General features: G+C 41.8%; 1 protein-coding gene across 9 annotated transcripts in view; it reads left to right on the top strand.

The window, feature by feature from the left end:
- The window catches only part of UBR5 (ubiquitin protein ligase E3 component n-recognin 5), an 88171-nt gene that overhangs the window by 54818 nt on the left and 13250 nt on the right, over positions 1-20103 (top strand). For 4 of the 9 annotated variants that reach the window (XM_033079631.2, XM_033079586.2, XM_033079567.2 and 1 more), the window contains 21 exons: positions 511-555; positions 3526-3652; positions 4544-4695; positions 5087-5182; positions 5599-5722; positions 6046-6143; positions 6922-7070; positions 7507-7598; positions 8537-8683; positions 8782-8900; positions 8995-9121; positions 9223-9352; positions 9578-9738; positions 10237-10476; positions 10604-10727; positions 11308-11419; positions 12453-12584; positions 13213-13470; positions 13809-14077; positions 18688-18899; positions 19277-19507. In XM_033079631.2, the coding sequence (XP_032935522.1) occupies positions 511-555; positions 3526-3652; positions 4544-4695; positions 5087-5182; positions 5599-5722; positions 6046-6143; positions 6922-7070; positions 7507-7598; positions 8537-8683; positions 8782-8900; positions 8995-9121; positions 9223-9352; positions 9578-9738; positions 10237-10476; positions 10604-10727; positions 11308-11419; positions 12453-12584; positions 13213-13470; positions 13809-14077; positions 18688-18899; positions 19277-19507 (3145 nt within the window). The remainder of the gene's footprint in view (positions 1-510; positions 556-3525; positions 3653-4543; positions 4696-5086; positions 5183-5598; positions 5723-6045; positions 6144-6921; positions 7071-7506; positions 7599-8536; positions 8684-8781; positions 8901-8994; positions 9122-9222; positions 9353-9577; positions 9739-10236; positions 10477-10603; positions 10728-11307; positions 11420-12452; positions 12585-13212; positions 13471-13808; positions 14078-18687; positions 18900-19276; positions 19508-20103) is intronic. The other 5 variants (XM_033079613.2, XM_033079595.2, XM_033079604.2 and 2 more) reach the window with 4 other exon arrangements.

Below are 20103 nucleotides of genomic sequence, written 5' to 3'. Positions count from 1 at the left end.
GCCTTTATAACGTGCTGAGACAACATTTTTATCACTCATAAGGTTTTATGAGAATTTTATAAGAATTCAATAGTTCAGAGCACTAAGCTGTTTTTATTGATAGTAAAAACTTTTGACATTCACATGTTAATTTTAGATGAAAAAAGTATTCTTCTTCCTTTGTGTCACTAGTATCCCCTTTCACTACTTTTTTATATCACTAGTAAAATTTATGAGAAATGGTATTTAATAATTTTGAAGTGTTCTAGTATCTGTTAATCCCTTCAAATAGAAATGCTACTTGATATGTATTAAGAAATGTGGAAAAACAACCTATTCATGCCAGTTACTGGCACCATTTTAGAATGTCTGTTAAATACCATTATGTAAAAAGCATGTTAACAGAGCAAGGTTGCTAAGTCAAGCACTCAAAAATTAGGGAATGGCAGAATTAAGTTTACCCACGTGCTGTACACGGGTGTGCATTGTGAAATGGTCTTTAATTACACCGTCATACTATTTTTTCCACAGGACTACCTCATTCAGTGCACAAGATGGACGGTGCTCACCGAATGGGTAGCTATTCAATATTTCTTCTTATCCTCATCATTCAGTGTGTGGCCCCATTCTTTACTCTTGCACACCATACAAACCCTACTCTGAATAACAAATTAACTTCCTTGTGGGATTTTTGTATGGTGCTGTCATTGAATTTTAGTCATTTATATACCTTAACTGTTCCTCATATCCCTATTTATAAAATGGGGGTGATGTGCAGCTTTCTCATCTCTTGCTTGGGGTTTTATTATAACTTGAAGTTTTTCTGTATTCAAAACAATTAATTTTGAGTGTTCTTTTGAGAAGCTTAGGGCCTGATTTTGAGTAGGTGTTGCTTCAAAACACTGAATTCTAGAACTGGATTAATCGTAGTTTTAGTTGTGCTGTGAATGTTAATTTTTTCTGTGAGTCAGGCACCTTTTAGGTGTCCAGAAATGAGCAATATGTATCACGATCATCTGTAAAAACTTGTTTCACAAAGTTCTGTGTGCTGATGGATGTGGTAGAAATAGGTTCCAGTTTTCCAAAGCGATGTTCAGTGGCATTTAGCACAACACAGTGTTTCCTCCTCTCCTTCCCAAGCTGTTGCTGCCTTACTACTCCCCTCCCTACTGTTGCAGCAAACAGGGCATAAACAGCCTGCTGTCTGTACAACCCTTCATTTTCAGTGTGTCGTCCATCCTGTGCACTGATTGAGGCAGGGGTCTTGTTGCTGAGTGCAGGGCGGGTGGGGCGACAAAACAATCCAAAATAAAAAACCCAAACCAAAATAAGAACAAAACCTAACTGTGTAACTGGAGATTGTGTTACCATAAGCACGTAAGGAAGTTGAAATAAGGATGCATAGGCATACTTAATCCGACTTTTCCTATGAGTGCTTGTCTTTGCAACCTTGACATTTTTTTCAGTAACTTCATTTGGGTGTAATTTAACTTTCTGAAAAATGAAAACCATGAACCTGATAGACTTGTAACACTCCTCTGCCTCTCTCTTTTTCCCTCATAAAACTTGTCCTTGAAGAAGATTCATATCTTTAGACTCAGGTCACATTTATCTTCCACTGTAACTTTTAGTGATATATTAAGACAAGCTTATTTTCTGTTTATCAAATGGAGGGAGTGGTGACTTACGTTACTGTCTGTGAATTACATGGTCATGTCTTAAACTTTAAAAGAAATTTAATTTAAAAGTAAAGGCTTCAATTCCAGACATACAGATATGATGTTTCTTAACAATTTCAGAACATAGTGCCACTTCCCAGCTAGTACCTGCTTGAGATTCTTCACTCTTGTTCAAACAGATTTCTCCTTAAATGCCAGAAAGGAAATATTGAGGGCAGGGATAAGCTTTTTTTTTTCTTCTCTTTTCTCTCACATCCTGTGCCTAGTTTTGCTATAGCTCCTGCAGTGTTGGATAAATGATAAATGAATTGCAGGAAAAGTGGCCTCAGACCTGCAAAGCTGGGGGAAGGCTGCTCTGTTTCTGTGAATTGATATCTCCTCTTGCCAATAGAAGGGATATTGGGAAAAGCATGTCTAAAAGAAATGTCCAAAACAGCAAATTTCAGCTAACATCACTGAACACATAAAAACTGAGGATTTTTGCTTGGAGAACTGGGACAGATATCATTAGAAAATAGTATCAGCAAATCACCTGTTGAGAGCCAAAGCATTTACAATTGATGGTTCTCCAAAAACAAATGCTAATTTTGTTCATGGAACAGTGAAAATTCAGTTACAGATTACTTTCTCCAGAACAGGTAAAACCTCTGCTGCAGAGAATGGTTGTACTGCTTGAGAGATCACTCTCAAGAGCTGTGACCTCTTGTGTGAGGGGTCCAGAAGTCATGAGTCATGAGTTATATGAGAGCTCGTGGGTCTGTGAAAGGAGTGCAGCACAAATACAATGGCAGTTCATTTACAACTATGAATCTACTTGTAGCTAGGCACACAAGAGTAGTGTTCTGTCACTAACTGTTTAACAGTTGTCTGCTTTGATCTTTGTGTAAGCAGCCTGGAAATTCTTGTGAACAAGCAAAAGCTAGGATCTCTTTTATTTAGGGTAGTGATGAGTAGAAGTATTTAAAGAATAAACTTACCATAACAGCTGACACACACTGTCAGACTGCCTTATTCTTTCAGAACTGTCCAGACACTAATACTGTCACTGCTGAAAATAAGTGTGCAGGGAATGGTGACTCTCAGTTTGAAGAGCCTTTGAATGGAAAGTGAGTGCTAGCCCTCACAACTTTTGAGACATATCCTGAAAGAGCAATCAGAGTAATTTTAAGGAAATACTTTACCTTTTTTTTTTCAGAAATACACAATTTCCATCTAGTTTGTATGGAAGGCTGGGTTTTAATAAAAATAATGTTCTGTATCTCACTTGACAAAATTCAGTCCTCAGTATGAGTAGAACCTGTGGGTGCTATGGTGCTTAGGGTTGTAGATGTTAGGAGAATTGCTAGTTCTTTCTGATGTAAACTGATTGTACTGTCTTCTTACATTCCAAACACAGTTCTCCTAAGCATGGTCATACCTAGAGTGTGTGTATAAAAGCCCACACATTTGCATTATTCATGGATGCTCGATGTGAAGTGTAGTTTGTTTGTTTTCTTGTTCTTCTGGTCTGGTGGTTCCATGTGAGTTGTTTTGGTGGTTTTGTTTGTTTATTTGGTTTTGTGTGTTTTTAATTGTTGTTTTGGTTTGTGTTTTGTTTGTTTTGTTTTCTTTGTTTTTTATCATTTTTATCAAGGCTTTTTTAAAACCTTGACTCAGCAAGTGTCTGGAATTGGTTACGTGATAGGACCCTGTCTGTTGATGATACTGAAAGCTTGTACATTTTTAAGCTCATCCAAAATAAAAATTTGTACATGAACCTAGTCTGTCTCTAATATAAAAAAAAATAGTGATGTTCCATATTTTATACTCTGTTCTTGCAATTTTCCCAAGTAATATTTTAGCACTGACGCTTTTCTTGATTTTTCAGAAGCAGAGCGCTCTGAAAGGAACACATTTGCTGAAAGGCTCTCGGCTGTGGAAGCTATTGCAAATGCAATCTCTGTTGTGTCAAGTAATGGTCCAGGAAATAGGGCAGGATCATCAAGCAGCAGGAGGTAAACTGAATAATGCTTTCTTCTTGTTTTCTGTATACTAATTTCTGTATTAACTACCAATCTGTTATTAATTCTTTCCTTTGGTCTAGTTTAAGAATCAATCTCTGTTGCTAGCTTAGAATGGATTTCACTTGTTTAAGTGCCAAACTAGAGCTCTAGTGTTTTCTTGAACCCTTTTTTGTGTGAGAACTAATGGTGGAACATTTCTAAACTAATCCTGTTTTCTGGGGTTGATGCTTTGTCTGTCAGCTGTGAAATGTAAATGTTCCTCCTTGTGGGGAAAGGGAATTTGAGGATAAGCTCTAGTGTTCTTTACCAAGAACTATGATGTCCAGGCTTATTTTAAGAGAATTTCTGAGGGGGATGGTCACTTAAGCAGATGAATAACATTGGGACCAATATGGCACCACTGGGAAAGAATTTAAGTTGATTCATTTTATTCTAAGCAGTCATTAAGAAATTCTATCAAAACCCATTTTTTATCTTTTCATTAACCCTTTCTTGTAGTTAGATTTAAAAAGCAATAGCAACAGGAGCAAATCCTTGCAAGAGCTTAACACTCCCAGCAATGAGCTTGGGCTGAAAGGAATGTCAGATGGCAGTGAGAATGCCCATCAGCTGCTGCCTGCAAGAGGCAGTGCTGTGGTGCCTAGGGATGTGTTCTGGGCTCAGATCTGGCTTGAAGCATTTCTGAGGGACTCCTCTTCCACGGCTAATACATTCTGGTGCAACAAAATGTAATGAAAAATACCTCTTGGCTCATTCTTATTTATGCTGAAATAAAATGGTGATAAGAGGAGTTTGTTTTCCTTTTTCACTGTGAAATTTTTCTTAAATATGTTCTGATTATAAATGAAAACGAGAGTATTTCTGCCCTGGTTTTGTATTTAGTTTGAGATTAAGGGAAATGATGAGAAGATCCTTGAGAGCTGCTGGATTGGGCCGACATGAAGCTGGTGCTTCATCAAGTGATCACCAGGACCCAGTTTCTCCACCAATAGCTCCTCCCAGCTGGGTGCCAGATCCTCCTGCAATGGATCCAGGTAAGTCTGCTCAATATCACATTAGATTGTAGAAGAAGAGATTTGATAAAGAACCAATGGCTTTTAAGGTGAATAATAACTTATTTTAATCTGAAATTGGTCTAATGCCACTGAGGTAGCAAGTGTTCACTGAGATAACTTTAAGAGTTCACTGAAGACTTAACAGCTGTTTTTAAATCCAATATGTGTCTTTTTAATGCTGGTGACAAACTTCTGGGAAGTCTGCTTTGTAATGCTGAGTTACATTACGGACCCAGGAATGTGGCCGTTTGTGGGAAGGCTTACCAGTTAATACGGAAAACCTGCAGTGTGTTAGACACTGCAGCAAGAGCATGATGTTAGGGATGTTTTTATGTATTGATATACATCCTGCTGTTCTGTTTACTGAAAGATGGTGACATTGATTTTATCCTGGCCCCCGCTGTGGGATCTCTTACCACAGCAGCGACTGGCACCGGCCAAGGACCCAGCACTTCCACAATACCAGGTGAGGACATACTGCTTATTTGATTGTGCTTTAGAATGAAAATTATCTCAAAAGCTGTCTTTGCTTGCACAGACTTGCTGCATATGAAACTGCCTCTTATCAGATGAAGATTGGATTGAAGCAGAATTTCTCAAGTGTGCAGAAAGTAAATGAAGCACCATAGTATGTTTTATGCAAAAATATACATGAAGAGTGACAAATATGTAAAACTATGGAAATCAGCATGAAATTGGGATTACCCTCTGTATTTCAAATATAATTTGGAACTGAAATTTGCAGTACTTCAGTGAAGTATTGCTGAAACTACTGAATAGTCAAGTTACCAATTTTTTACCCCAGTGAATTACTTGCTTTTAGCAGGTAGTCATTTTTTGAGGAAAAACTGTTTTCTCTGCAATTTTTTTTTCTTACTACAGGTCCTTCTACAGAACCGTCTGTAGTGGAATCGAAGGATCGGAAGGCAAATGCTCATTTCATACTGAAATTGCTGTGTGATAGTGTTGTTCTACAGCCTTATCTTCGAGAATTGCTATCAGCTAAGTAAGGATTTTCATATGAGTTCTCACTGTCCTTTGTAATGTTCTGTTACCTTAAATCAATTACATAGAAACCTTTTAAAATAAGTTACATAAAGGCCTGTTAAAATTGAGAATATTAAAATACAGCTGTATTGTGTCCTGCCATGCTTAAAAACTAAGTCCGTTTCAGAGACTTAAAATAAACATCAGTGCTTATTCACGCTGTGATTTTTCTGTTTGCACAAGATCAGTAGTGTTAAATTTTCATGTATTTGCATCCTATGTCTCCTGTTATAATGAAAGAGTTCAGTATTTTAACTTGTTTGTTGGGGTTTTTTTGCCCAGGGATGCGAGAGGCATGACACCATTTATGTCAGCAGTTAGTGGCCGGGCATATCCTGCTGCAATTACAATTCTAGAAACTGCACAGAAAATTGCTAAAGGTACAACAGTTTCAGTAATTGTTAGTGTGTGGTTTCCTTCTAAACTTTGGCATGTGTGCAGAGTCATTACTAACACTGTAGATTGGTGCATGTTTTGATAATTTTGCTATTAGGAAGTATCCTTCTCTTTTGCAGTTTGTATGTTGCAATAGATTTCTATGATGTGTTCTTTATAGTATTTTTTGGCATTTCATTGCTTTATAAAGATTAAGATACTGTTTTTTGGTAGCACAAATGTATCACATGGAACTTCTTTCTTGAAATTGCAAAATCCTGTCATGATATAGTGATACGCCAAGCTAGATCCTGTTCCTGAAAAGATTTAGACAAATATTTTGCGACTCTCTTTTAATGTCGGTATTTAATTTTTTAGGAGAAATATGTGAAATTGAATTGAGGGAAAAACTTGAGCACATTAGACCTTGTCACACCACAGTTCTGGAGGACTTTGTGTGGGACAAGAATACTCCTTTTAAGAATATAGTCCATAATCCTTCAAAATGGTGATTCATTAAATTGATTAAAATATCAGTGAATTTAAAACTGGGGAAGAGATAATGGTTGTGTTTTTCAGTCAGGAATTTGCAGTGGCTTCTATAAGATATAATGTGACAAGCAGAAAATTTTCTCAAAAAGCTCTAACAGATTTTATTCCAACTTCTAATGCTGTATGAGATTTTGTAATGGCAAGCATCTGCCAAGAGTGGATTCTTTTGGTGGGGTTTTTTGTTTTTTCTTGGGGGAGTTTGTTTTTAACACTGTTACTCTATTATTTTAGCTGAAGCAACTTCCAGTGAAAAAGAAGATGATGTGTTTATGGGAATGGTTTGTCCTTCTGGTACAAATCCAGATGACTCCCCTTTGTATGTTTTGTGTTGTAATGATACATGCAGTTTTACCTGGACTGGTGCAGAACATATTAACCAAGTAAGTATTTTTTTCCCCTTTTTTTAAAACAAATGGGAATGTGTTTCAACCATGTATTGTAGTGTTAGTCTACTAATCTGATTTTTAATTATTAATTGCATTGTTTAAATTACTGGGACTTTGAAGTTTGTTATAGTTACTGCCTCCCCGAACTGCTATGTAGTCTCAAAGCTGACTGTGTTCCTCACAACATGGTTGTTACTAGGTGTGGCTTTTCCCTTCTGGCTAACTTTGGCAAGAATTTTGATGGACGTGGCTCTTAGCAAACACTGAGTATTCTAACTTAACAACTAAGTTTCACTTTCTAGAACTGACCTACTTCGAATTTGAGGCATCAATTTAGACAAGTGCAGTTTTATTGTGACCTGAAATAGTGTGAGATTGCAAGCACTGTAAGGAAAAAACTATGCATAATATTGCTTTTCCATTTTTTTAGGATATATTTGAATGCCGAACATGTGGCCTGTTGGAATCACTTTGTTGTTGCACAGAATGTGCAAGGGTCTGTCACAAGGGACATGACTGCAAGTAAGTATTGTGTTCCATTTCTTATGATTAAATCAATATTTTGTAGTTTCCTTTATTTACTGATACTTCATAAATTTTTTCATTGTTTGAAGTCTTCCAAACTTAGAGAAACAGAAGATTAATGAAATAGTGTCTACTCTATGAAATTTATTTAATATGTCAGAATTGGAAGAGTGACCTGAAGTGGTTTTGTACTTTCCCCTTTGTAGTATTTAGAGTGAGTGAATAATTCTCAAAGTGCGTAATATTGTGAGAACATTATATCTAAATAATACTGTATTTTCATTTTGGGTGCCCCTCAGAGTTTTATGCATCCTGATGACAGATCAGAGTTTTATCCATCCTGATGACAGATCAATCTTGTGATTTTTTTAGAAAGATATGCAGGATGTTCATCTTTTAAAGTCTACTGTAACAAAGGGAAAAGTGAGCAACCAAGAAATCTCAGATTAACCTGGCCCAAAGCTTTGAAGCTGCATGCGTTCTGTGTTCTGTGCTGCTGTTACAGGGTGTAAGAGTTACAGAATTAATATCCTCACTATAGTAAGCTAACAAATAAAATTACAAAGATATTCTCAGCACCGTAACAGTTACTGAGATTTTACTGCATGTCATGGGTATTTTCAGCCTAACTTTCTTGGATGGAGGCTTTTTTAGGGAAGAAATTATCTTGGATGAGTTATTACTGAGACAGTATGAAAAGCTCTGTAGTGAAACTGCCCTCTTAAGATGAGTGTAGGAAACATGAATGACAAACATCACATGCTGCCAAATATAAAATCTGTATTTCTCTTTTTAAAGCTAGGTTTTAGCTAACTACCAGAAACAAAAAACTCCAGAAGGAATCTAAGCACGTACGCTAACACTCTCAGCTTGTGAGGAAAAGATTTGGTATGTTACTGAACAGTGTTACAGTTCACCTTTTCTATTTCTTGTAGGCTCAAACGAACATCCCCAACAGCCTACTGTGATTGCTGGGAAAAGTGCAAGTGTAAAACACTAATTGCTGGACAAAAGTCTGCTCGCCTTGATCTCCTTTACCGGCTGCTTACCACCACAAATCTTGTTACCATGCCAAATAGCAGGCAAGTTCATGTTAGCATTGACTAGGGCAGGATTTCTAAAATTATTTGGTAAATATATGTGGTGTATTGTATTTCCATTAACAATTTTTTCATTACAGGGGAGAACATCTGCTGTTGTTTTTAGTACAGACAGTTGCTAGGCAAACTGTAGAGCACTGCCAGTACAGACCCCCTAGAATCAGGGAAGATCGTAATCGTAAAACTGCAAATCCTGAAGGTAAGATCTGTTTCAGTGAAATTAATGGCAAATTCCATATTTCAGTACCTCTTCCTTATGCTTTTTTGATATTTTTTTTGTTTTGTATTTCTAGATTCTGATATGCCTGATCATGATTTAGAACCTCCTCGTTTTGCCCAGCTAGCGCTGGAACGTGTTTTACAAGACTGGAACGCACTGAAATCCATGATCATGTTTGGCTCCCAGGAAAATAAAGACCCGTGTGTATCTACACATAATTGTTGATGTAAAGTTTGATCTGCTATTTGACATGTGCTGACTGACATAAATTTATTTCCTTTTTTTTTTGTTTTTTTCCAAGTCTTAGTGCAAGCAGTAGAATAGGTCATCTTCTGCCTGAAGAGCAAGTTTACCTTAATCAGCAAAGTGGAACTATTCGCTTGGACTGTTTCACACACTGCCTTATTGTCAAATGCACAGCAGACATTTTGGTAAGCACTCTTAACCATGTTTTACATAGGTTTTCTGAATAATATGGCATTGTAAGGTATCTCAGGTCATATGCTTGGAAACTAATTTGAAAGTAACTTCAAGTTACTCTTGGTTTTGTGAATTTATATTGTTATGACTGTGATCTCCCTTTAAGTTTTAATATCTCTTGTTGCATGCTTCAAAATTGTACGCAGTTAATGAATTGTAATGACCTCTTTCTTCAGCTGTTAGATACTTTGCTGGGTACTCTGGTAAAGGAACTACAAAACAAATATACACCAGGACGCAGAGAAGAAGCTATTGCTGTTACAATGAGATTCCTGCGTTCTGTGGCAAGAGTGTTTGTCATTCTTAGTGTGGAGATGGCTTCCTCCAAAAAGAAGAAGTAAGTGAAGATGTGTGTTGATTGTGGATTTTTTTCCTTTATTTTATTTTTTTTCTTATAAAATGAGTTGGTAAAAATCAACAATAGGCAGAAAAATCTGAATTATTTTGTATTCTGTACACAGATTTGGAAAAATGCACAGTAGTTGCTGGTATGTCATGTAACTTCTTAATGAAGTGTTTGTTAAACTTCCATGTTCATACCAATCCTTTTGTTACAGTGTTAGTGTTTTTGGAAATAGGTTTTTGAAACATATTAAAATTACAGTGTATGGTTGTTTGTCAGTAGTAGATTTAGATATCAAGCCTTAGTCTTGAATTATTGAATGATAAATATTTTTCACTGACTTGAATAGGTGCATATTGTTTCTATACACACAAATGCATGTATCTCTTACTGATGATTTTTTGAGAAAAAAATTAGGACAATTAATATTGCCATGAAGTTTTTGGGAAAAAATATGTATTTGACATTTATCTTTCTATATTTTTCCCCCAGCAATTTTATTCCACAGCCAATTGGAAAATGTAAACGTGTATTCCAGGCATTATTGCCCTATGCTGTTGAAGAGTTGTGCAATGTAGCAGAATCTCTAATTATTCCAGTCAGGATGGGAATTGCACGTCCTACAGCCCCCTTTACCCTTGCTAGCACTAGTATAGATGCCATGCAGGGAAGTGAAGAACTGTTTTCTGTGGAGCCTCTGCCACCCAGACCATCGTCTGACCAGTCTAGCAGGTAAAACTTGTTAAAGCTTACTATGTCTTCTTTTCAAAGACTTCTTAAAGGTGGTTTTATTTTGGAGTTTTTGTTAGCTTTCCATTAAGTAATAACCAGAGGTCCAAATCTACTTTTTTCTGTTAAGTTCTAGTCAATCTCAGTCATCCTACATAATAAGGAATCCTCAGCAGAGACGAATCAGCCAGTCACAACCAGTTCGTGGCAGGGATGAGGAACAAGATGATATTGTTTCAGCTGATGTAGAAGAGGTCAGTTTTCTTTTTTGTACTTGTTTTCTCAATATGGCACACCTAATGCATTAGCCCACGCTTTAACATCTGAACCTGAAATCCATGCATCTGATTTGAAAAAGATGTTAAGTAGTACTTTATAAAATCTTACAGTGCTGTAAGCATTTTTAATAGAACTCTGCGATTGTTGTTTTCTATTTTATTTCTTCCTATTAAAAATGTTCTAAAGTCTTTCAGCACATGGCAGCTATTATGTAGGTTCTGTTGAAAGCTAGAGGGGTTTTCAGCAGATGATACCTCTTCAGTGTTTAGAAGCTAATCATTGGTTTTGTAGTCAGTTTTATCCTTATAGCATTAAAATCTAATGTCAAGGCTATTTTATTTGTGTATGTGATTTTTTTCCCCATAACACTATAAAACGTATAACCATGTACAGCTACTGTGGCTGTAAGTTCATTTTTTGTTCACATCAATTCAATTTTGAGGTCATCTTTCTAATGTGTGTATTTTTAAATCAAACTTCGTACTCTGATTTGGAAAACACATAGATTTTCTGATATTGGAGATAGGTTGGCATAACATTGCAATCTCTTTCCAGGTTGAGGTGGTTGAGGGGGTGGCTGGTGAAGAAGACCATCATGATGAACAGGAAGAACATGGTGAAGAAAATGCTGAAGCAGAAGGACAGCATGATGAGCATGATGAGGATGGTATGTATAATGTGTATCCTGCACACTTCCTGCTTGAGTGAGAAAACTGTGCATCACAAAGAAAAGCATCTTTGGAGTCACCAATGATGATGATTTGAGAGATTTGCATGAGTAGAGAGAATCCAAGGGTTCCAGACTGCTCATCTTACAGAAGGACATGTGTAAAATTAGAGATAATATGTAGTAGACAAGTATGTGAACTTTTTCTGGTTGAGGAGAAAACACTAAGTTCCCAAAGGTATCAGATGTTATTCTTGGTTAACAATGTATTTTACCTTTTGTGTTTGCTACTGTAAAATGTTGTTGATGGTCGGGCCAGTGTCAAACCATGACAATGGTAGATGTGTTCTCAAAAGTGATTTGAATCCTGGCAAGCTACTTCTCAAATCACAAAGTACTAAATTATGATTCCATATTTTGTAGATAATTAATTCTGGATGAAAATGTTTGAAATTAATATGACTTGTCTTGTATTACTTAGTTTGGGGTTAGATGACCCAAAGCTATGATTTTAGAAAAAATTACCTTCTCTTTCTGACTGTGCTTTGTGTTTCCAGTCAATCCATTTACAGTACAGTAAATCTGTTTACTGATTTGCTGAATATTCAAACATTTCATTCATAAAGCTTAAAACTGGAATAGAACCTGTATATTTAATTAGGGTTTTTTTTTAAGTTTTCAAGTGTGCCTTAAATACTAGTTGACACAGCATATGGTAAATTGTCCTAGTATATATGTATGAAGGAAGAGTTGTGGAGTCTTTTGGCTGGAGTGACTTATTTTGAATCCTAAAAACCCTTATTTTCACTATGTGTTAAATGTACGTGTACGGTGCAGAGGTGGCTAATTGCTGGAAAATAAGAAAGCATGCTCCAGGTTTGGGTGTCTGCACTGCTTTCATGACCCTCCTGAGTATCCATTAACTCATGCTATAGTAAGAGTGTCTGAGTTTTGTTTCTGTCTTACATGAGTCACTACAGTAAGTACAATTTTGTCTTCTAAACATGAGCTGTTTTGTCCATTGTTTTTATAGGCAGTGATATGGAGTTGGATTTGCTAGCTGCTGCTGAAACAGAAAGTGACAGTGAGAGTAACCACAGTAACCAGGACAATGCCAGTGGGCGCAGAAGTGTTGTCACTGCAGCTACTGCTGGGTCAGAAGCAGGTACACCACATCTTTTTGGGTCTAATCTAGCTGGTTAAACTTATATACTAGGAGTAAGTACCCTCCTCCTTCCCCAGATTTCCTGTTTTTCCTTTGCTCTAATAGTAAGGTACTGTGCAGACTCTTTGGACAAGGAAATGCATTAAGTTGTGACCCTTCGTTATTTTCTCTTACGTAGCATCTGCATGTGTTAGAAATTATCTTGTGCTCTTCTGTAGTGAAATGAAATGTTCTCACTTTTTTTTAAGTGTAGGAGTTTAAAACAATAGTTTATTATTTAAATCAATATACAAAACCTGAGCACTCCTTATAAGGCTTTTGAGAGCAACTGCCTTACTGTCCAATTTGGAAACATAATTTTTAGAATTCTTTTCCAAGAGGTAGAATCAGTAAAGAATTTTTAAATCAAATTACTTCATAGTTTATATTTTGAAGTGTAAGTAATCATACTGCTTTTTCATTACAACTGTGAAGAATTAGCAGTAATTTATTGAACATTTTCAATAGTGGTATTTGAACCTTTTTAGTATAGTGTAGTCTCTCATGAAAGAAATCTTCTGTGCTGACATGATACATGTATACATGCACAGGTGTGGAACTGTCAGTTATTGCTTATTTTTCTCAACAGGAGCTAGCAGTGTTCCAGCATTTTTTTCTGAAGATGACTCTCAGTCAAATGATTCCAGTGACTCTGATAGCAGCAGCAGTCAGAGCGATGACATAGAGCAGGAGACTTTCATGCTTGATGAGCCTCTGGAGCGAACCACAAATAGCTCCCATGCCAACGGTGCTGCCCAGGCTCCCCGTTCCATGCAGTGGGCTGTACGGAATACCCAAAACCAGAGGACTACCAGCACAGCTCCCTCTAGTACGTCAACCCCAGCAGGCAAGTCTGAGTGAATTGCATGCATGAATGCCAGCTAGCTCTGGCTTTGTTCTTTCCTCTGCTTTTGTTTATTCTCTTAAGGATGAAATCTTATCTCTTTGTCATAGCGCTGACCTATCTTGACTGTTCTAGTTTTGAATTTAAAAAAGGGAAAATATCTGTTGCAGTTAAGATCTGAGTATGCTTACTGTAGTTAGTAATTATTTGCCAGTTGCAGTTGTGATGTCAGTAATACTTACAAGTTTATTTCTGTAAATCTTCATGAAATCAATCCATACACAAACAACATAGCAAATATTAAATGAGTTCCTTAATGTCATCTCTTCTTTTATGTTTAGCAAGTTCAGCGGGCTTGATTTATATTGATCCCTCAAACCTACGTCGGAGTGGTACCATCAGTACAAGTGCTGCAGCAGCTGCTGCAGCACTTGAAGCCAGCAATGCAAGCAGCTATTTAACATCTGCAAGCAGCTTAGCAAGAGCATACAGTATTGTGATACGGCAGATATCTGATCTGATGGGTCTGATTCCCAAGTACAATCACTTGGTATACTCCCAGATTCCTGCTGCAGTGAAGCTGACTTATCAAGACGCAGTTAACTTGCAGGTAAGAACATGGAAATTTTCATAGAGAAACATAATTTCAGTACAGCTCATGTTTTTTAGGTGAAATTACAGAATTGTTGAGATGGAAAGTGACTTCTGCATATTGGCTAGTCTAAATTTCTTTGAGGGTCAGGCTGCTCAGGACTATGTGATTAGGTTTGAATATCTCCAAGGATGGAGATTCCACAGCTGTTCTGAACAGCCTGTTAAATGTTTGACAGCTCTCACAGTGAAAGAGGATTTTTCTTGAGTTTAAAGGGACTTAGCAAGTGTTGCCACTTGTCTGTTTACTGGGTTATCACTGAGAAGAGTCTGATTTTGTATACTTCATACCTTTTTATCAGGTATTTGTACACATTGGTAAAATCCTCCTGAGTTTGTTTCTTCAGTCTGAAGTGTCCCAGTATTCTCAGCCTCTTCTTATGTTAAGAGAGAGTATAGGCTAAGGTAACTGTGGTTACTTATTTCATTGAATTGGTAGTATTTTGTATACATATATTCTTTCAAAAAAGAAGGAACTTAAGTTGATTTCATTTAAACAATGTCTGACTGGTACGTAAATTAGTTAAGTCAGAATTGACTAGGGATTTCTGCTAGATGTCTCTTGCTAGACATTCTATTTGACATGAACTGTTTGACATGGCCAAATACAGTAATTTCACGACTATAAGGCGCACCCTTATGACTAAAATTTTTCCCTAAACCCGGAAGTGCGCCTTATAGTCCGGTGCGCCTTATCTGATCTACAAAGTTGCAAAATTTTCCACCCCGGAAGTGAGAGCCGCGAGGGGGGGCGGCGCCGCGGGAGCGCCGAGTAGCCATGGTGGGGCAGCCGCGGGCAGTCCCAGGCACAGGGAGCAGCGCGGGCTGGAAGGCAGAGGGCGGCCCCGGGCAGCCCCAGGCACAGGGAGCAGCGTGGACTGGAAGGCGGGGCGTGGCCCCGGGCAGCCCCAGGCACAGGGAGCAGCGTGGACTGGAAGGCGGGGCGTGGCCCCGGCGGCTCCGGGCACAGGGAGCAGCGTGGACTGGAAGGCGGGGCGTGGCCCCGGGCAGCCCCAGGCACAGGGAGCAGCGTGGACTGGAAGGCGGGGCGTGGCCCCGGCGGCTCCGGGCACAGGGAGCAGCGTGGACTGGAAGGCGGGGCGTGGCCCCGGGCAGCCCCGGGCACAGGGAGCAGCGCGGGCTGGAAGGCGGGGGACGGCCCCCGGCGGCTCCGGGCACAGGGAGCAGCGTGGACTGGAAGGCGGGGCGTGGCCCCGGGCAGCCCCGGGCACAGGGAGCAGTGCGGGCTGGAAGGCGGGGGACGGCCCCCGGCGGCTCCGGGCACAGGGAGCAGCGTGGACTGGAAGGCGGGGCGTGGCCCCGGGCAGCCCCAGGCACAGGGAGCAGCGTGGACTGGAAGGCGGGGCGTGGCCCCGGCGGCTCCGGGCACAGGGAGCAGCGTGGACTGGAAGGCGGGGCGTGGCCCCGGCGGCTCCAGGCACAGGGAGCAGCGTGGACTGGAAGGCGGGGCGTGGCCCCGGGCAGCCCCAGGCACAGGGAGCAGCGTGGACTGGAAGGCGGGGCGTGGCCCCGGGCAGCCCCAGGCACAGGGAGCAGCGTGGGCTGGAAGGCGGGGGACGGCCCCCGGCGGCTCCGGGCACAGGGAGCAGCGTGGACTGGAAGGCGGGGCGTGGCCCCGGGCAGCCCCGGGCAAAGGGAGCAGTGCGGGCTGGAAGGCGGGGGACGGCCCCCGGCGGCTCCGGGCACAGGGAGCAGCGTGGACTGGAAGGCGGGGCGTGGCCCCGGGCAGCCCCAGGCACAGGGAGCAGCGTGGGCTGGAAGGCGGGGCGTGGCCCCGGCGGCTCCGGGCACAGGGAGCAGTGCGGGCTGGAAGGCAGGGGGCGGCCCTGGGTGCCCCAGGTACCGGGAGCAGCGCGGGCAGGGAGGTGTTACTACTTTGTAACTTTGTTGTGCGCAGCGGCCTGAGCCGACGGGACCACAGTGCTGGGGGCAGCGGCGCCACAGCTGATAGGGGCCGACGGGACCACAGTGCTGGGGGCAGCGGCGCCACAGCTGATAGGGGCAGGCGCAGCCAGCGGGGCTGCGGTGCTGGCGGCAGCGGCGCCACAGCTGATAATGGCCGACGGGACCACAGTGCTGGGGGCAGCGGCGCCACAGCTGATAGGGGCAGGCGCAGCCAGCGGGGCTGCGGTGCTGGCGGCAGCGGCGCCACAGCTGATAGGGGCCGACGGGACCACAGTGCTGGGGGCAGCGGCGCCACAGCTGATAGGGGCAGGCGCAGCCAGCGGGGCTGCGGTGCTGGCGGCAGCGGCGCCACAGCTGATAATGGCCGACGGGACCACAGTGCTGGGGGCAGCGGCGCCACAGCTGATAGGGGCAGGCGCAGCCAGCGGGGCTGCGGTGCTGGCGGCAGCGGCGCCACAGCTGATAGGGGCCGACGGGACCACAGTGCTGGGGGCAGCGGCGCCACAGCTGATAGGGGCAGGCGCAGCCAGCGGGGCTGCGGTGCTGGCGGCAGCAGGGCCACAGGCCGATAGGGGCCAACGGGACCACAGTGCTGGGGGCAGCGGCGCCACAGCTGATAGGGGCAGGCGCAGCCAGCGGGGCTGCGGTGCTGGCGGCAGCGGGGCCACAGGCTGATAGGGGCCGACGGGACCACAGTGCTGGGGGCAGCGGCGCCACAGCTGATAGGGGCAGGCGCAGCCAGCGGGGCTGCGGTGCTGGAGGCAGCGGGGCCACAGCCCAATAGGGGCCGACGGGGCCGCAGTGCGCCGAGCCGAGCGAGGGATGGGAGGCAGGGCAGTGGCGGCGCGGGGCAAGCCCGCCGACATGGGGGCACCCGGAGCACCAGGGAACTCTGGAGCAGCGGCGCCCTGGGGAGGCCGCACGGAGCGGCGGAGGGCTTTCTCCGGCCCCGGGGACGCCACACGGAGCGGCGGCGGGCATTTTCCGGCCCCGGGGACACCGCACGGAGCGGCGGCGGGCATTTTCCGGCCCCGGGGACGCCACACGGAATGGCGGATACAGGCAGGCCCGGGGGCCAATGGCTGCCGGGTTGGGGCGGGGCCTTGGCCAGCAACCGCGTGGGGGGAGCTGGGGGCGGAGCCTCGCTAAAAAAAAAAAAAAAAAAAAAAAAAAAGTGCGCCTTATAGTCCGGTGCGCCTTATCTGATCTGCAAAGTTGCAAAATTTACCGACTCCCGGGGGGTGCGCCTTATAGTCCGGTGCGCCTTATGGTCGTGAAATTACTGTAATTTAATGAGAGAAACAATTTTGTACAGGTAAGTGTACTATTCACTGTATCTTCCTTCGGGGACATGGTCATCCTTTCCATGTTATGCACATTTTTTTATACAGTGCTCTAGACTGTTTTTGAAACATGCATCTGTAGAGAAAATACATGTCAGACAGCAGTCTTCCCCTTCGTGTATAGACATTAGTTTCAGAGACTGACAAGGCAGGAGGGACTCCAGAGTGTTCAGAAAGTATGTATCAACATGTACCTGGGCATACTGTGTAGGGTAAAATTATATGTACTCAATTTAGTACAGAAGTCAGCTGTCAGAATAACAGAGCTGCCGTGTGGGTACAGGAAATCAAGGGATGCTGTTTCCTGTTAGTAGTGCTGTGTAGGGATGTGGAAACCTGCTGATATTTACTTGTAATTGAGCCACATGATATTTGTATGGCTCTGTTTTCACAGTGTGATGGGAGGAAAAGACTTCTGATTTGGGAGATGAAGGTTAGAAAGATATTCTGGGATCAAACACTGGGGTAAAAAACAGGGAAAGAAATAAGAGAGTGTAGTTTTATTATGGAGGGGACTAAAATAATTTTCTGTTCAGGAGATTCTTAACAGGAAAAGTGAATAGGAGATCTGTCCAGCTGAGGCACCAGGAAGTTCATATTAGCACAGGAAAACTGAACAGTGGAGGTTTCGTTTAGACACAGAAATGGGGTTGAGAACAGCATTTTGTTAGTTTAGTGCATTAGAAGTGTGAGGGATGTTTCTGAATACCAGAATGCAGAGGAATGAAGAAAGCAGACTGATGTTGGATCAAAAAATTCTGACAGGTCAATGGAGTTAGCAGATTGCAAGAAAAGCAAGCTGATCAGCCAGTAGTGGGGAACAGGTGAAGCAAAGATGAGACCAGGAGGTGAGACTTGGGTGCAGACATAGTTCTCTGTGCTGGTCTTAACTTTGTTCTCTTCACTGAGTAATTTGCAAGGGGTGAAGAATCGTGAAAGATGTGGCTGATGAATTCCACAGCAGGATGAGGGCTGTTAAAGCTGATAGAAAATCAGGAATTAAGCTAAAATCGCAGAGTTGTGCACACCTGGGAGATGCTGAGTGGTCATAAGGGGAGGAGTAGAAGAGATGCCCAAAAGAGAGAGAGCTGGTGAGAATGCTTTATAGAAATCAAAGTATTAAGTGATGAGAGCTGCATAGCACCACAGTAAATCAGCATTCTCAAAAAAGCTTTCAGAAACCAATCATTGGTAATTTTTGAGCATGGTTTTACAGCCTCTTTGTAGGGAATCAGGAAGATTTCATTCCTGTCATCTAGTTCTATTGTTTGTAAAACCATGTAAATCTCCTTTTCTATAGAATTACGTGGAAGAAAAGCTTATTCCTACTTGGAATTGGATGGTCAGTATCATGGACTCTACTGAAGCTCAGCTGCGTTACGGTTCAGCATTATCATCTGCTGGTGATCCTGGGCATCCAAATCATCCTCTCCATGCTTCTCAGAACTCAGCTAGAAGGGAAAGGATGACAGCCCGTGAGGAAGCCAGCTTGAGAACACTTGAGGGAAGAAGGTATGAAAATAGTTTGATTACTGCATGCAATATGAGTTACCAGTTTTGTAGTCAAATCTTATTCACAGACATCTTAGGAATCTAGTTTTGCAGTGCTGGAATGTAGTTAGTGTTTTGATTTAAGTTGGGTTTCTGTGTTGTTGCCACTATTTGGCAACAAATAGTTGTCATCTGACAACTAGATTCATCTTGAGCATTAACTGTTTACAATGTACTGCATCCTAACTACTTGTTCTGTGCTTGTAGCTTGTTACCACTATTTTTGTGTGGAGTTCATTGAGATTATACATCCAAATTTCAAATATAAGGCATATAAATAAAGTATGTGTTCTCCTGTCATGCCTGATGTCTCTGTATGCAATCTTTTCGTTCACTAGACGTGCAACTTTACTCAGTGCCCGTCAGGGAATGATGTCAGCACGTGGTGATTTCCTGAACTACGCACTGTCCTTGATGCGTTCTCACAATGACGAGCACTCGGATGTTCTTCCTGTTCTCGATGTCTGCTCACTAAAGCATGTGGCATATGTTTTTCAAGCCCTTATTTATTGGATTAAAGCAATGAATCAACAGACAACGTTGGATACTCCTCAGCTGGAAAGGAAAAGGTATTGAGGTTGACTCTAGAAACAAAACTGAAGTGGCATAAGCTCTTTTGTTTCAGTCACTGGCATTGTTCCTCAGCAGCTTCTATAAATATATGCATTAATTTGTGAGTCTGTGTGTAGGTAGCAACATACATATTATAATAAGAATTTCTATAATGGTCTATAATGTACCTGTGTTTGATAAGCCTTTGCAGTACCCTGTTCACTTCTTTTTATGCTATGAAATGTTTTCTTACAGTTGAAACTTGAGTTGGATTTTTAACTCTGTAGCAGTGCCTCTGAAAGGCATAATCAGGACTGTTTGTCAGTTAATGAAATTGAGACATGCATTTGACATGATTACAACTTCATTAGATATCTGTCAAATATGTTAGAGATGACATTGGAGAAAATGTCATTATCTGGTATAGGGCTTTGTGGTCTTGTTTTCCATTTAGTTATGTGCATTTGAGACCCACCTGATATTTAAAGCACAGTAGCTGAAAATGTCCTGGAGTTGAAAAACTATTTCAGCAATGGCATTTTACATGGTGTATTTATTAATTTTTAAGATGTTTTAAGATTTCTTCTTATATTTTTTTCATTTCAAATGCCAG

This window comes from Catharus ustulatus, chromosome 1 (assembly GCF_009819885.2).
Source record: "Catharus ustulatus isolate bCatUst1 chromosome 1, bCatUst1.pri.v2, whole genome shotgun sequence".
Taxonomy (NCBI): domain Eukaryota; kingdom Metazoa; phylum Chordata; class Aves; order Passeriformes; family Turdidae; genus Catharus; species Catharus ustulatus.
The sequence above is the reverse complement of the archived record's forward strand: the minus strand, read 5'-3'. Positions and strand labels throughout refer to the sequence as shown.